Below are 16383 nucleotides of genomic sequence, written 5' to 3' on the forward strand. Positions count from 1 at the left end.
CTCAGGTTAAAGATGCCTTCAGGGCAAACTGGGGAAATGGAGCAATGAAGGACTCAGGAGATGGGCGTTGAAATCTCATCCCTACGTTATTATCCCTACGCTATTCCAGTTATCAACAAGAACAAACTATTTTTCACTTTGGTTGCCCAATGGTCTCTAAATGCAAACTTCAGTCACTGGCCTGTATCACCTCTGCTGTTTCCTTATTATCCTTCCTTTAAAAATGCCTCACTTTAGGGGTGCCTGGGTAGCTAGGTGGCTTAAGCGTTTGCCTTCAGCTCAGGTCATGATCCCAGGGTTCTGGGATTGAGTCCCGCAATGGGCTCATTGCTCCACGGGGAGCCTGTTTCTCCCTTGATCTGTTGCTCCCCCTGCTTATGCTCGCGTGCACGCTATCTCTCCCCCAGACAAATAAATAAATAAGAGCTTTAAAAAAAAAAAAAAAAGCCTCACTTAAAAAAAAGTAAATGAAAATGGAAAACTTTCTATAATTTCTGTAAGAGTAAAGCAGTACCACTTGATGTAAATAGAAGGTAACCCTAAAAATAAACATATAGCTCTCCAAATAAAAATGTCTGCCAGTGCTTGGTCTGTGCCCACTGGAGTCCCTTCGGGGGAACATGTACCACACCTCGAGAAGCATGGTCTAGAATGTGACAAAACATTTCTTCATTTCAGTAAAATGACAAATCTGTTCTGATTCATTTTTATACATCCTGATTGGATCATAACAAACATCAAAATTTTTCCTCCCCGCTCCATACCTAGTAAGGAACCTAGTAAGGAACTGTACATCACACTGTTCCAGGGAGCTGAATGGGCACTATATTCTGGGAACATCCACACTGTGTGAGGGCATTCTAAGTATGAAATAGCTGTAGGAATGTATACAAGGGCTATTTCCCTCCCCAACTCTGGTTGTAGCAGAATTCTAATATCTAATTTTGTTTGAAAGGCATTACGGTGCAGATAATTAAAAAATAATTAAAATATGATCTAGTTTTAATTTATCGAAAAGCCACAAAATATGAAGCTTCAGAAAGTTCTGCCTAAGTTCAAGCGACTAACTTTTTCGAATTTCAAATTTCATTCTGTAGTCATCACCATTTACGCCCGTTTCAAATTAAGAAACTCACCAACCACCCTATTTTGTTCAATTTTCTGACTCTCCAAAGTCTGTATGTCCAAATTAAAACCTGCACCTCCGGAAGAAGCAAAATCTACTCTTTGAGGTTAACTCCTTTAGTTTCTGTACATATATATCATTATTATATTATTTTCTCTGACTGATTTCCCAATAAAAGCAGTTAAAAGATAACAATAATTGATGTGCTGATAGTACCTTGACAGAATGATTATGGAAATCCGTAACAATAATCTCATTATTGCTATTTACAGCTGCAAAATGGGGACCTGCAATAAAGGTGAAAAAAGTAAGTGATGACTGTAACGATAAAAATGATCATAGCAACACAGCAGTGACACAATTTAACCTATTTGATACTTAAGAAAGAACAAAGAATCACAGTCTCCGTTCTTGAAAGATCAGCCAGAATTCTGGCTTGAGATCCCCTGGATCCTCTACCCTTCTACACTTGGGACTGTCCACTCTGGCTTCTTTTAGAGCAAGCTGAGAGCAGCAGCCCTAATGAAGTGGAATGAGCAGGAAGCATCAGAATTCATCCTCCAAGCCACCATCTGAAAGTCACATCTGCCAGCTTCCCTGAGGACACCTGGTGATTCTCGGTCCTGGGAAAAAGACTCCAATATTTAATATTTTTTAAAAAGTAGAGCAGAAATCCATACTCGGTAATTTGGGGTGACATTCAGAACCTGGCAGCACTGGAGACAAAGCACAAAAAAAAAAAAAAAAGAAAAAAAAGATGATGCAAATTGTTGTCAAATGCCAAAAGCATCCTCTCAAAAAGAAAACATAATAAACTGCTTTCAGCCTCTTCTTGCAGATGTGAAAAACTAAGCAGCTTGTGCCTGCAAAAGGGCTACGCCAAAAAGAGAGGTAACAGAACTGCCCTTCCTGAACATTCTAAAGTCCTGCTCTCCTATCATCACCTATCATCACCTAGGAAGGTGAAAACAATTCTCATCCAGAAGCTCTTTTAGACAAAGCTACAGCTAGAGAGAATTAGGAGGAACACTATTATTCGGCAAACATCTTTATTTTTAAAAATATTTATCTTAAAATTTATTTTTACTTTTTATTTTTATTTTACTTTATTTTTACTATTTATTTACTTAATCCTATTATTCAAAGATCAGGCTTCTGAGTTGCACGCGGCTGCCAACAGAAATCACACATGGCCTGCAGCCCAACTTACTGCGGGTAGAGTCACTGAGAAGCATCCCACCATGCTTTCCCTTAGATTTCATCCCCAGTGTCTTTCCCAAAGCCGGCAAACACTGGGGATTGAGGCATCTTCCACATGCTCCAACATCATGCAAATGTGAGCAGAAGAAGCATAAAGAAGGGGGTTTACATATTACCATCGAGTGTACCTGCAAACTGCCTGTCCCCATTTCCTCGGCTACCAAACCTGGTGACTATCTTCCCATTTGGCTGGAAGATAAACACGCAGCACGCCTTGTTGTCCACCACGATGATGTGCCCGTTGCGGTCCACAGAGACTCCCTTGGGCCCCATCAACTTTCCGGATCCAATTTTTGTCTGTTAGAAACAAGTACAGAGAAGGAGGTTTAAAACACTACGGAACATGAAGGCAGACATCTGTTTTAGTGCAAATGTACCTGAATATTCAAATGGGGGGGGGGACAACTACTCATAGGTCACGGGCTTCTGTTTTTCATTAACTCCTACTAAGCTTTATGCGAAATCCTTACTTTTTTAAGGGGATCACCACCAAAAATGTTCTTGAATCCCCCTAGCTGAGGTCACAGTTCCCTTGTAGAGATGCAGTATGGTCTAGCAAAAGATCACAGGATAAGGAGGAGGGAGACATTCTACATCTGTTGCTTGCTTTAGACACACCTAGAATAGCACAAGTACGTTTGATTTCCTCAAGCTTTGGATTCCTTATACATCAAAAAGTGTATTAAAAAAAAAAAAGACTTCAGTAACTACCAGTGGCATTTTTGGAATACATACAAGTAAAACAATGTCAAAAGGTATTTAGTGTATAATATAGCCCCTATTAGGCAGTCGTTAAAGGGAAGCTATCGTTGTCATTATTGGGATCATAATTAATATCAAAATCACCAAGCCTCTGGCATTGGACTTCACCAGTGTAAGTTCCATGATGGCAGGAATCATGTCCGTTTTATCCACTACCATGTACTTAGAGCCTAGTGTACTTCCTGGTGCCCAACAGGGACTCAACAAATATTTGCTGAATATATGGACTTCAAGAGCCTAGTATTATTTAGGGTAACCATGATGATCGAATAGTTCCGGTTTTCAGTATTTTAAGATGGGAGGAAAGCATCTGATTTCTCTCAAACACATACTGTATTCATTTTAAATCTTATTCATTTTTCTGAGTAGACTATATAAATGCCTGTTTATATACTTTTATAGCAACATTATAAAGAAATATTTTACTCATGCACCCATATAGCATAAGTAAACAGAGCACCAACTCTGTGGCTGAGGGTTGCAGGCATTGAGTAGGCAACACCAAGACCAGCCCCTACCCTAGAGATGTCTCCGTCTCATTACAGAGAAAAATACGGTCACTGGGTCCTTTTTAAAGTGCCTGGTATTGGGGCGCCTGGGTGGCTCAGTGGATTAAGCCGCTGCCTTCGGCTCAGGTCATGATCTCAGTGTCCTGGGATCGAGCCCCGCATCGGGCTCTTTGCTCAGCGGGAGCCTGCTTCTTTCTCTCTCTCTCTCTCTCTCTCTCTGCCTGACTCTCCGCCGACTTGTGATCACTCTCTCTGTCAAATAAATAAATAAAATCTTTAAAAAAAAAAAAAAAAAAAAAAAGTGCCTGGTATTGAGTGTTTGATTTGGGAGACTGGGAGATTTGGGAGAATTCAAACAGGCGATGTCAGAAGCCAAAGAAAACAAAAACTTATGATCCTATTAAAAACTTAATGGGATGGGTCACTACAGACAAGGAGCACCCAAGGGGAGGGAGCCGCCGCTCTCCTACGCACCGAAGCCTAGAGGGTAGAGTAGATCTCTGTGTGTTTTTATAAATGCTTCCTCAAATGTATTATTAAACAAACCAAGGTCCTGAACAATTGGTATAGTCTGAGCCCACCTGATTTAAATGGGTTTATGTCTGTATATGTATTCCTGGAAGAGAAAGTAAGAAGCTAGTGGTATTACTGCTGGCAGAAGAAACTCTTACTTTACATCTGATGCTCATCTGTAGGGTTATTTTAAAAACCTATCTGCATGTATTACTTTTTAAATTAAAATTTTTAATACCAAATTTACATTTCCATAGGTTCTGTTTTAGTCCTCTTATTTTCTCTCTGCCTGGTAGAAATATAACATAAGCCATATCTGTAATTAAGATTGTTCTAGTAACCAACATCAGAGAAAAAAGGGAAAAGTATGTAAATCATATATTGTATTTGACCTAACATATGATAAACAGTTATCATTTCAGAAGGTAATATTAAAATTACTGATGATATATTTTACTTTTTCTAGGTCTTTAAAATCCAGTGTGTATTTCACATGCATAGCACAGCTCAGTTCAGATCAGTCCCATTTCAAGAACTCGGCATCCACTGTGGCTAGTGGCTACCAAATTGGACAGCATAATTCTCTACACTTCTTCTAAGACCTCCAAGCAATGGCATCAACTTTCACCTCTGTGTGTAAGTCTCAAATCCGTATCTTTAGCCCTGACCTATTTTGCAAGTTATTACCCTAAACTCAACCAGTATTAAGCCAAATTCCAGCACTTAAAAAAAAAAAAATTAGCACCTCCTGATTTCCTAGTTTCTTTTATGATACCACAGTTCATTCAAACTCAGGATCAAAATATCAGAGCCAGATTTACTCTTTTACCAGTTGGCACCTCAGTTTTCTCATCTGTAAAATGGTGGCTATTGCATTACCTCCTGGGTCATGCAGATTCTGAAGGACAGTGCGCCAAGCACAGCAGATGGCACAAAATCTCCTTCTCTCCACCCATTCCATTGCTGTCATACCTGCCACTCAAGTGTTAACAGAGACATGCAAGTTTGTGCAGAAAGAGGGTATGGAGAGAGGGATAGGGACTTTTTCAGAGTGGGAGTTCAGACAGTATGGGATTTTTCATTCTTATAAGCTTATAGATGAGATTCAAATTTGTTCTCTTGAGTACGAAGAGACAGATTTACTTAGGAAGGAAACAACAGGATTCTTCCAAGGGAATCTGTTAAATAAATTTGATTCTGACTTTGTAAATTAGCTCAGAGATCAAAGAGGCTGTACCATAACGATCTGTAAAGATACTGTATTCTTTCATGTTTTAATGGAAGATATGTCAGTAGAGATCAAAAGGAAGTGAGGACCCTCTGATTATTACAGCAAGAATATTATTACCAGCAAACACTATGAACACTAGCTGTACTTTAGAATGACTCAGTCATAGAATACCAATAGATGGCAATTACATAGAACAAAGACAGAAAATAAAGGACTGATGCCATTCCATCATGCAGTAAGAGCCAGAGCAGGTCTTAAAAAAAAAAAAAAAGGGCAGAAAACCTGAGATGTTGAGTGCAAACCTCTTTTTCTCCTACTTTCATCACTCCCAGTGTAGCTGCACCAGATTTTACCATGTTAGTGTGAGTGTGAAAGTAATATCCACATGTTAATGTGAAACTAAGAGTTACTGCACTTGGCCTGACAACGTGTGTCCCCTGTCTTAAACCCAATAGTGAGCAGAGGTATTTTAGACTCTGACTTTGAAACAGGTAAATAGAAGTATTTAACTCAACGAGTAGATCCTTAAATTGAAGAAGGAAGAGAGGAGATATTTTAGGATATGCTGGGGCCCCTGGGTCTGTTCTAGGGTTACAAAAGCCTCCTGAGATGGGCTGAAAGATGTAAATTGACAGAAAAGATGGCAAGGAAAAAATCAGAAGCAGAGAAGAATGAAAATTAGGGCTAAGAATTTGGTGAGTAGAAGAAAGAAAAGGGGATAAGTGGTTATGTCTCTAGAATTAACTAGGAACAAACACAAAGAATTCACCTTCGTGTAGAGGGTTTGTCTTTCTGAGCACGTGTTTAATTTTACTAACACCATGAAAAGAAAATGCGTATCTTTCAGTAAATGGTAAGTTGGATGAGCTCCTATTACAGTATTAAGGCATTTTTTAAAAAAGATTTTATTTATGTATTTGACAGACAGAGATCACAAGTAGGCAGAGAGGCAGGCAGAGAGAGAAGAGAAAGCAGGCTCCCCGCTGAGCAGAGAGCCGGATGCGGGACTCAATCCCAGGACCCTGGGATCATGACCTGAGCCGAAGACAGAGGCTTTAACCCACTGAGACACCCAGGTGCCCCCGTATTAAGGCATTTTTACTTGCTATCCTTTCACTCCCAATCAACACCTACTGAAAATAAAAAGGTATGCTGAAACTCTACCTTATCCATCCTCTAGAGGGCACAAGCGTTCTTGTTTATTCCAATTACTACAACAGTATTCCAGCTGTGAGGATCTAGATCTCCCAGGTTAGTGTCTATTACATATAGACTATCGAAAAATTGAATGAAAAAGGCCTTCTCTCCTAAGTACAAAACTCCAGTTTCAAAATGTCTTAATATAGTAGATATAAAATATTTCAGTATATTAGATATAAAACTGTTGCCTTTATACTTGTTTTAGCATTCGTTTATGAAGTTAGAGACAGGTCATGATTTTGCTAGAGTATGCAACACAAGGCAATGGGCTGTCTCCAAATTAGATGGATGTCGCTGAACAGTTTTCCTTCTGTTCATGTTAAAGCTGCTGTATTTGAGTATGTCTTACCACAAATACAATTACAAAAACACAAAAAGAAGGGGAAGAAGTTAGAGATCTAGAAAGGCAAGAGGCCTTTCTGTGTACGTGGCCATCATATGGAGTCATCAAATTTGTAGTGGAACAAGGAAAAAAAACCTCAAGGGCAGCAGAAGAATTGTGTGGCATATGAACTGAAGAATGTGGCGGAATTAGAAACTACAGCTTTTGAGTCTCCTAGATCGAAAAGATGCTGCCCCACATAAAACAGAGGCTCCCATCTGAGGGTTAGTAATAATGGAAGTAACTTGTTTTAATAAAAATGAGGGCGTGACTGTAGTGATCCAACAACTTTAAAAAGGGAAATATAAATTCCTCCAAAAAGAAACTACCGAGTGAACTTCGGGTAATCTTCAGGATCCCAAAATAGATTATGAAGAGCATCAATCTCTGAACAGAGATTGGTGTTCAATCTCTGTTCACCATCTGTGAAAAGAAAGTTCTGACCAAGTGCTGGCAAGTCCTGGAGTCCAAATCACAGCTGATAAACAGACTTCATTTTTTGGACGGGGTTACTGGACGCAGATGCCTTTTTCATACAAGGCAATATAAAATCCAAAAATAAATCTGTAATCCTTACCCAAATCCCATAAAATATATATATTTTTAATCCAACTTTGACATAGGAGACTATCAAGGCTCAGGGAACTTATATCAGTAGTTCGTAAGGTGCAGACCTGGGATTCCAAAAGGTTGATTTGTCTGAGTGAAAGTACATGAGAAGCCTCTAGCAGGCTGAACAGGGCAATACAGGAGGCACAAAGTTTACAGATTTCGAAAACATGTTTGACAAAATGTCTCATAATCTTCCTGAGAACAACAGAAAACAGGCTGCATGATGATAATATTCTTTGAGGACACCTTATAAGAGAGATTCCTGGTACCCCTAGCGGGCTCTCTCTTCTTCAGTGACTTGCTGAAGAAAGAGATGATGCTGGGGACAACAGCAAATATGTCAAGTGAGGGACCCCCCCCCCCCGGCAAAGTACAACCAAATCCCCCTTTTCTCTGTGCTGCCAGCCGCCATTTTCTTGTCCTCCCAATTCCCATTTACACATTTCACCAGTAGGTTTTCAGATTGCACCAAACAATGTATGACTGATTCGAGGCTGACACAAATGGTTTTGTGTCATTCTGGTGTCGTTTTTCCTCAAGAGGCTTGTAGGTTTTTCAAAGATACAAACCAGGTCTTACAATTCTGGTTCTCCCATATCATCCTCTATCACAGGCCTGAGACAGTAGAAGGCAACTTCATACATGCCAATCTGTGGGTTCAGTGGGGAGAGATCAAGGGCCCCTTCGATACTATTTTCTAATAGCTATTCTTCATTGCATTTAGGTAAATATGATCATACGTAAAAACAAAGTGACTGAGCAACCTAACGGCTTGACAATATGAAGCCGCTATTTCCTATATATAAGATTTATGAAAATATCACTGTTCCTCTCCATAAAAGTTAGATGGAACAATGTGAACAGGTCTTTGTATATGAGAACTTGTCGAAGTTCATCTTTATAGTTCCTATTTCTCTCTACCGGTTAGCAGCCACCTGGCAGCTTAATCTTACCTTAAACTTGCCATCAGAAGAGAAAATGCTAACCCACTTATTATCATAGTCTGCGATGATTATGTCCCCGCTGGGATGCACAGCCACTCCTGTGGGCCGCTGCAGCTGCCCAGGAGAGCGCCCTCGTATGCCAAACCGACTTTTGAACTGGCCGTCATTGGAAAATATCTGCAAAACAGAGGACATTCCTTGGAACGTGAACTTGCACAGAAATGAGTGAGGAAGAAACAGTCAAGAACACGCCCGTCATATGTACTACAGGCCAGGACAAGCAAATCCCATTTGAAGAAAAGCCTATACCCGATTGTAGGCTTCTCTTTCTTTCTTTGTACCGTAGATCTGAAGTCTTAAGTAGGAAAAAATGTACAGGTATATGCATATGCATATGAAAGGTGTATGAGGGGCCATACCTGTACACATTGGTTGTTGCTATCTGCAATTAGTATCTTTCCACTTGTAGATGCAGCTACCCCTTGGAGATTTGTAAATTCTCCTTTATTTCTTCCTTTGGTACCTAGAAACAAATTATAAAACCACAGAGATTAAGCAACAGAGAATTAGATCTTCCCGTTTCTTCAAGAGAATTAGCCAGGCTTCCATAGGGAACCTGAGAATGTATTTTTTAAAATTATACTTAAAAAAAAAAAAGCACCTCTCCCACCATGACCTAATGTATAGGCTCCTAAACATCTCTTCCAGACCAATAGTTTTTGTAAAAATCACTTTTTTAGGCAAATGCAATCTTGTCTTAAGCTGTAACTACATATTATTTTAATATTATATTAATAATCATATTTAAATATATGTAAGATTTCACAAACAATAAAAAACCTAATACTACAATCGATCAGAAGCAACAGCAGAGGGCCTTATTTTAGAGTTTTGCTGAAACCCCACCCTCTCACTCAGCAGCTTTTAGAAGAAACCTGATTTGAAGAAGCTTCTAAGAAGAAGCTTTCAGTACATTTAACAAACCACAGGGCCTCAGATGTTATAAAACTAGCAGGCTGATGGTCATGTAATGATTAACTTATGCATTATTTTCAAAGACTCAGTATCTCATAGCACCTTCTGGATTAAATAAATATAAAAGGAAAGTTAATTAATCCAATAATACTCTCAACCATACTAGGCTTTTCAATGAGAGATGAGGCAGGAGGAAGAAAAAAGCCAGGGCGTCTATGGGTTAACAGATGTCTCTTTTTGTTTCAAACAAATATTTGTAACTTATTTCAATAGGACCGTGTAAATGTGTAAATATTAAGGGACAGAAGCAGATTGAACTTTGCTCAGAAAGGACCAGGGAGGAGGTTTCGATTTTCACAATTAGAGAGAAAAAGCTACATCTCAGCTTTTCGGGAGGCACTTTTTATCATTTCATTTCACCCTATCATTTCATTTTTTATCCTACTCCAAAGAGCAATGTGATCTTTTGGCTCTAGGCATGAACGTGGTGCCGCAGGCACACGGATGGTGGCTGGCGTCAGACGCGGGCTTATGCACTGCTCAGACGTGGTTAGACTCTTCTGAAACAGATCTGTGGGCTTATGAAGTGACACTGGCAATGGAATTCAGCTTGGAATACACTTGACAGCAGAACTGCTGGGCAGAAACATCTTACTTGGATCACCTGGTACTCACCATGTAACCGAACCCAAGTTCCTTTGCCTGATGTACAGCAAAGACAGACACCCCGAGACATGGGGTAAGCCACAAGGAAAGGGCTACTCTAGACACAGCCATTGGAGGAGACGGTGAGGACAAGCCTCCTATCTGCCTCCCTGAAGGAGGAGAGGCAAGGAAATTTAAAGGCAAACAAAGAAGGTCTGGGGAAAAAGTTGCAGCTATACTTCTTAGTCTACAGCTTGGATCAGTCCAGTGAATGCTTTGGTTATTGGCTTCAACCCGATCCACAGCGCAGTTTGCTGTTTTACCGGAATCCAGGACCCTCCCAAGTTTACTCACCACCTCTATGTCTCATCTAATCTTACTAACACAAAAGAAAAGTTTGAGATCCAGATTCTCAACAGAACATCTTCCACGTTATGGAAGAACGAGTTCTATTTGATTTCAAACGTATCAGAAGAGATGATCTTTTATACTTCATCTTTGGAGAATCCCTACAGTTAAGCACGTTTATGATAACAGCTAACACTCTCTTAAAATGACACGTTGCTGTCTGTTTGTGGCAGGGGAGGGTGTGTTTAACTCTTAAGGAAGGCATGTGCCAACATGGTATTTATTAGCTCCTGGGCATTCCTGCTGATGTCTGAATTCAGTTTATATATATTTAAAGATTTTATTTATTTTTCAGAGAAAGAGAGAGAGAGCGTGCACAAGCAGGGGGAGTGGCAGGCAGTAGAAGCAGGTTCCTTGTCGTGGGACTCGATCCCATGGCCCTGGGATCATGACCTGAACGCCGGAAGACAAGACACCTAACGACTAAGCCACCCAGGTGCCCCATATACATACTTTTTTAAAGGTATTGGGGGCAAGGTCAAGAGTTGCTCAAGAATGAGACTTAATTTGTCAGGAATATTTGATAAAAAACAAATGTGTTTATAAGCAAGAGGTTATGAGCAAGAGGAAGAACTAGGAACCAAGTAAAGAAACACAATAAAAAAGCAAGGTTCTACAGCTCAGATTGGTACATAAACAAAAGTGCCTCCATGAAGAAACCCCAGGCTGTTCTAGGTCCTTCCTTATGTAAATTGGGGAGGGCACCCCTGGCGTGGAGGACACACTGGGAGGGGAAAGAAATACTGAAAATGGGGAGGGGCATAAGAAACACCTGAACAGGGTAGATGGACTCTGGCGCTGTCCTTCTGGCCCAGGCAGGGACAGAAACCTGCCTGTTGCCCTCTTTTATCTAACCGTTTGACTGACCTGCTCAGGACAAAGCCTATTCTACTCAGAGAAGGTTCTGCAGGCAGCAGGTTGATGTTTGAAAGGAAGGGAAAAACCATGGGGAGAATAGAGCTTTAGCAGAAGCTAAGGGGTGCCTTAGACAAAAAGATTTCATTTTCCTTCTGCAAACGTTGAAGGAGAGAATGTACATGAGCAAAAAATACTAACACTTTCATCTTTGCAGAAATGAACATACATTTCTGAGCGTAGGCGAAACTTGGGAAGACATTTCTTTGGGCTCCACGTCAATGCCGTCTGGAACAAGGAGAAGGAAGACTCTGCCCAGTGTGAAATGAACGGAGATGCTCAGTGCCTACCAATACCAGGTCATGAGAGCAATGGAAACTTGGTGCTAAAGACCATGCTGTTAGACAGACTCTATAGCCTCTACTAGGCTCCAGTGCTCGGAGCTGGCCCAGCTCTTATTCTCGGTCTCAAGTTAACTCGAGCTTGAGTCTGCTGCCCCACGAATAGATAAAATCACAGGGTCGAAAGAACATCCATTAGCCCAGGGGTGTGTGTGTGTGTATTTTTAAAGATTTTATCTAATTATTTGAGGGGTGGGGGGAGATGGCACAAGCAGAGAGGAGGGGGAGAGGGAAGGGAGAAGCAGGGAGCCCAACTTGGGGCTCCATCCCAGGACCCTGAGATCATGACCTGAGCCAATGGCAGAGGCTTACCCAACTGAGCCACCCAGACACCCCTTGACTATATGTTTTTGAAAAAGCTAGATAGAGCAGACACTGCCATATCAATTTTACATTTATTTTAAAAAATCTTTTTAAGCCATGTGGCTTAGTATTCAAACAGCTGGGGTCGGCCTGACTGGTAATACCTTCTGATTTTTAAGGGTATCTTTCATCTTGTCAGAAAGTATTGATCATTTTTCTAAAAAATCTATTTGAGTTTTTAAGCATAGCAGGATCACAGTGTTATTCCTGAAGATCAAACAAAACTACCAGCATATTCTTGAGGGATAGCTAATGCTATCTTCACTAGCAGTTAAGGTTCAAAAATATCGAGGGCGTGTAATGATGTGGAACTACAGCATATTATCATGCTGAAATGCCCACAATCCAGCCGTTTATCAAGTATGTTGGGACCAAAATAAAATAAATTCCACAAGTTAGAAATAATTTGGGATCATGCTTTACTCTTCAATATTTTTAGTATATTCTGTTCGGACTACAGAAAATCCCCCTCCAAAGTATTCTACATAACTAAAACTAGTTCTTTTGTAATGAATATAAATGTAACATAAATACACATAGTACTTATAAAATCTTTTCCTGACTATGTTGATTCATTCGGTGGTTATGTTTTGGCTAGTAAAATGAGTAACACCAGTCTTAAAAGTAATTATAAACAATTTGGCAACAATTCCATAAGATAATTAAACTGGTTTTTCCCAGATGTTAAACTAGCCCATGAAGCATGAAATGAATATTTAAGCCAACGGCTTCTCATCCGTTGCTCTGCCGGGACACCTCCACCCATGCCCCCGGGAAGATCACTCAAGGAAAGCCCCTGGACTGAAATAGGGATAAAGAACTGCGAATTTCCTCCCACCCTCCACTCCAACCTAATAGGAGAATTAACACTAAACAAATCTAGATACTCTGAATGGGATAATGCAAGAGGATGAACTCAAGCAAAAAACAGGGTCTAACACAGACTCTTCAAACAAGTAGGTGCTTAGCAAATAATTTGTCGAATGCGTGAGTGCACGGATGAATTATTAGCGACGGAGTAAATTACACCCTACGTTACATCATGGAAAAACAAACTGTTCAGTAATATTTACAGCATTTTCATAGTATATTCTCTTAATGCACTCCCTGGAACAATCCCAAGAGTTAGCAGGACAAATATAACTGTTCCATTTTATAGATGAGAAAATGAAGTTAGACACATCACAAAGGTAGTAAAGACAGAGAAAAGAATAAAACTCAGGTCTCCCGCTCTTACACACAGCCTTCCCTTTCTTTTTCTTTTTTTTTTTTTTTTTAATTTTAAGTGACCTCTACACCCAACATGGGGCTTGAACTCATGACCCCAAGATCAAGATCAAGACTTGTATGTTTTACTGACTGGGCCAGTCAGGACTCTCCCCCGTTTGCCTTTTTAAAGATTTATTATTTGAGAGAGAGTGATAGAGATAGAAAGAGCCAGGTGGGGGGAAGGGGCAGAGGGAAAGGGACAAACAAACTTAAGGAGACTCCCTGCTGAGTGAGAACTCCCACGCAGGGCTTGATCTGGACCCTGAGATCACAATCTGAGATCACAATCTGAGCCAAAGCCAAGCATCAGCTGCTCAACGGACTGAGGACCAGGCCAGGTGCCCTAGCGCCCCTGCTTTTTTCCAATTAGACTTTAGCATACCAGGTTCTTTTTTTTTTTTTTTAAAGATTTTATTTATTTGTCAGAGAGAGGGAAAGAGAGCGAGCACAGGCAGACAGAATGGCAGGCAGAGGCAGAGGGAGAAGCAGGCTCCCTGCTGAGCAAGGAGCCTGATGCGGGACTCGATCCCAGGACACTGGGATCATGACCTGAGCCTAAGGCAGCTGCTTAACCAATTGAGCCACCCAGGCATCCCAGCATACCAGGTTCTAATTAGACTTTAGAATACCAGGTTCCTGATTACCTCTGGGCTCATATGGCTCGTGCTTTCTCTCTAAAACCCTTAAGAACTCCATCCCCTAGCACATGGCATTTTAACTGTTTAACTGTCCCTCTCTAAACGTTAGTTCTCCAAGGGCAGGGGCAACATCTGTCCTGTTTGCTGTGCATCCCATACCCCAGCACAGCGCCTAGCACTCAGGACATCCCTCTTACATTATAAGAAAGCCCACTAGAATACGAAGAGTACAAAGGAGTGTTCCATTCCATTCTTCTCACTGACACATTAAGGTATGGTGTATGCATTACATAATTTGAAACAATTCAGCTGTGATTCTTTCACTCCCTCCCACGTCTTCTGGCTTCCCTTTCGTTTAATGATTTTCTTTAGTAGCTGACAAAACCAGCTCACCACTTCTAGTCAGCAAACTCTAACAGTGCAGGGGGAAATAATCCCGCTGTTTCATCAACAGATGCTCTAAGCTACCTCCCTAAACTCATTCAGGATTGTTTCCCAGCATAGTATCAGAGTTAGCACAGTTAACTCATTCACAGTGGGCATATAATTCAGTTTTCAGGCGTGGGAGGTATCAAATCTCTCAACTTTGGAAAACCACGGTAGTTAAAAGACATTTAAGATGAAGAGGAATCGTCATACAATTAAAAAGGCAGGGTTGGGACACCTGGGTGGCTCAGTGGGTTAAGCCTTTGCCTTCCACTCAGGTCATGATCTCAGGGTCCTAGGATTGAGCCCCTCATCGGGCTCCCTCCTGAGCAAAAAGCCTGCTTCCCCCGCTCTCTCTGCCTGCCTCTCTGCCTACTTGTGATTTCTCTCTGTGTGTCAAATAAATAAATAAAATCTTATAAATAAATAAGTAAATAAAGGCAGGGGCATCAGAGGCCCAGGTGTCTCGGGCCCTGCCCTAAAGCTTTTGGAGCCCCCGTTTCTTCAGGAGGAGGGATGGTTATATGTAGCGGTAATTTGGCTCTTGAGGGGTAGGAACCATGGGAAGAGTTCGGACTTGTAGCTCTTGCCCACTTCTGTAGTGTAAATGCTCCCCTCAAAGCTGATGTCCGGCTTGGTAACATGAAATCACGGAGCCCGGAGTTAGGAGGTGGTGTGCACGCCAGCATGTGCCTCCTGTGTTGTGGTAGATATTCTCTGCTGTGGGGGCATAAGGAGCTGGAAGGGTGTCGTCCCTACCAAAGATTTTAAGTAAGATTTTTAGTAAGACACCACATAAAAATGGACTGCACAAAGCCTGGCTCAGAGAACGCTTAGTCCTTCCTTCTCTTCCGCTCCCCATCCTTCCCTCCTGAACCACACTGAAGCTGATGATTTAAAGTAACTTCCTTATACGTCTCATTCCCAAATGGATCTCTAGCCCTGGTTTCTTTGCTGAGCTCCAAACCTACACTTTAAAGGGCCTAGGGTACACTTCAGCCTGGTTGATCAAAACTGAAATCCGCCCCCTTTCCTGACTATCCTTACCTGGGTAGATGAGAATAATAGTAACAACAACAGCCAACATTTATTGAGTCCTTACTATACACCTGAACTCTGTGAATACATTTTACATATACTATTTTAATCCTTTCCAGATCAAGTACACCTTAATACCATCCCTATTTTATAGAGAAAGGAACTGAGGCACAGAAGGTTACATAATTTCCCCTAAATCATATAGCTAATAAATAGCAGGCTGGGATTTAAATGAGGGAGTCTTTTCAGTTCTTGACTGTTCTTCAAGACTTAGGTTAACTCTTACTTCTATACGACAGCTACGAATAAAATGTCAATTAGGGGGCGCCTGAGTGGTTCAGTGGGTTAAAGCTTCTGCCTTCAGCTAAGGTCATGATCCCAGGGTCCTGGGATCGAGCCCCGCATCGGGCTCTCTGTTCGGCGGGAAGCCTACATCCCCCCCTCTCGTTGTCTGCCTCTCTGCCTACTTGTGATTTCTGTCTGTCAAATAAATAAAATCTTTAAAAAAAAAATGTCAATTCGTATTACCTCCCTTTGCCTCTCTAAAGTGGACGGCGCATCTTTCAAGTACCAGTCGTTATTCGAAGCCCCAGGGAGGCGGGTGGTTCTTCTCCTACCCATTTTATGGAGGACTCTGAGGCACTGAGAGAAGAAACTTAGCCAGGACCGCACAGATGAGGAAGTGGCAGTGCTGGGGGCTGGGACCCAGGGCAGCCAGCTTCAGAGTGCACAGCCTTAACTGCCACTCGCTCTACCCGCTCACGTCCCTACAGCATGCAAGTCACACACCGAGAATTCAGTCTGGTCCCGGAGCCTTGCCCTCTCC

At 41.4% G+C, this 16383-nt stretch overlaps 1 protein-coding gene across 9 annotated transcripts in view; it reads right to left on the bottom strand.

Moving 5' to 3' along the window:
- Window positions 1-16383, bottom strand: part of TRIM2 (tripartite motif containing 2) — a 159359-nt gene that overhangs the window by 11579 nt on the left and 131397 nt on the right. For 8 of the 9 annotated variants that reach the window (XM_082727306.1, XM_082727299.1, XM_082727300.1 and 5 more), the window contains 4 exons: window positions 8959-9062; window positions 8549-8716; window positions 2503-2683; window positions 1343-1413 (listed from right to left, as the gene is read on the bottom strand). In XM_082727306.1, coding sequence (XP_082583432.1) covers window positions 1343-1413; window positions 2503-2683; window positions 8549-8716; window positions 8959-9062 — 524 coding nt within the window. The remainder of the gene's footprint in view (window positions 1-1342; window positions 1414-2502; window positions 2684-8548; window positions 8717-8958; window positions 9063-16383) is intronic. The other variant, XM_082727301.1, reaches the window with a different exon arrangement.

The sequence above is a fragment of the Mustela nivalis genome (assembly GCF_964662115.1).
Source record: "Mustela nivalis genome assembly, chromosome: 4".
NCBI classification, from domain to species: Eukaryota; Metazoa; Chordata; class Mammalia; order Carnivora; family Mustelidae; genus Mustela; species Mustela nivalis.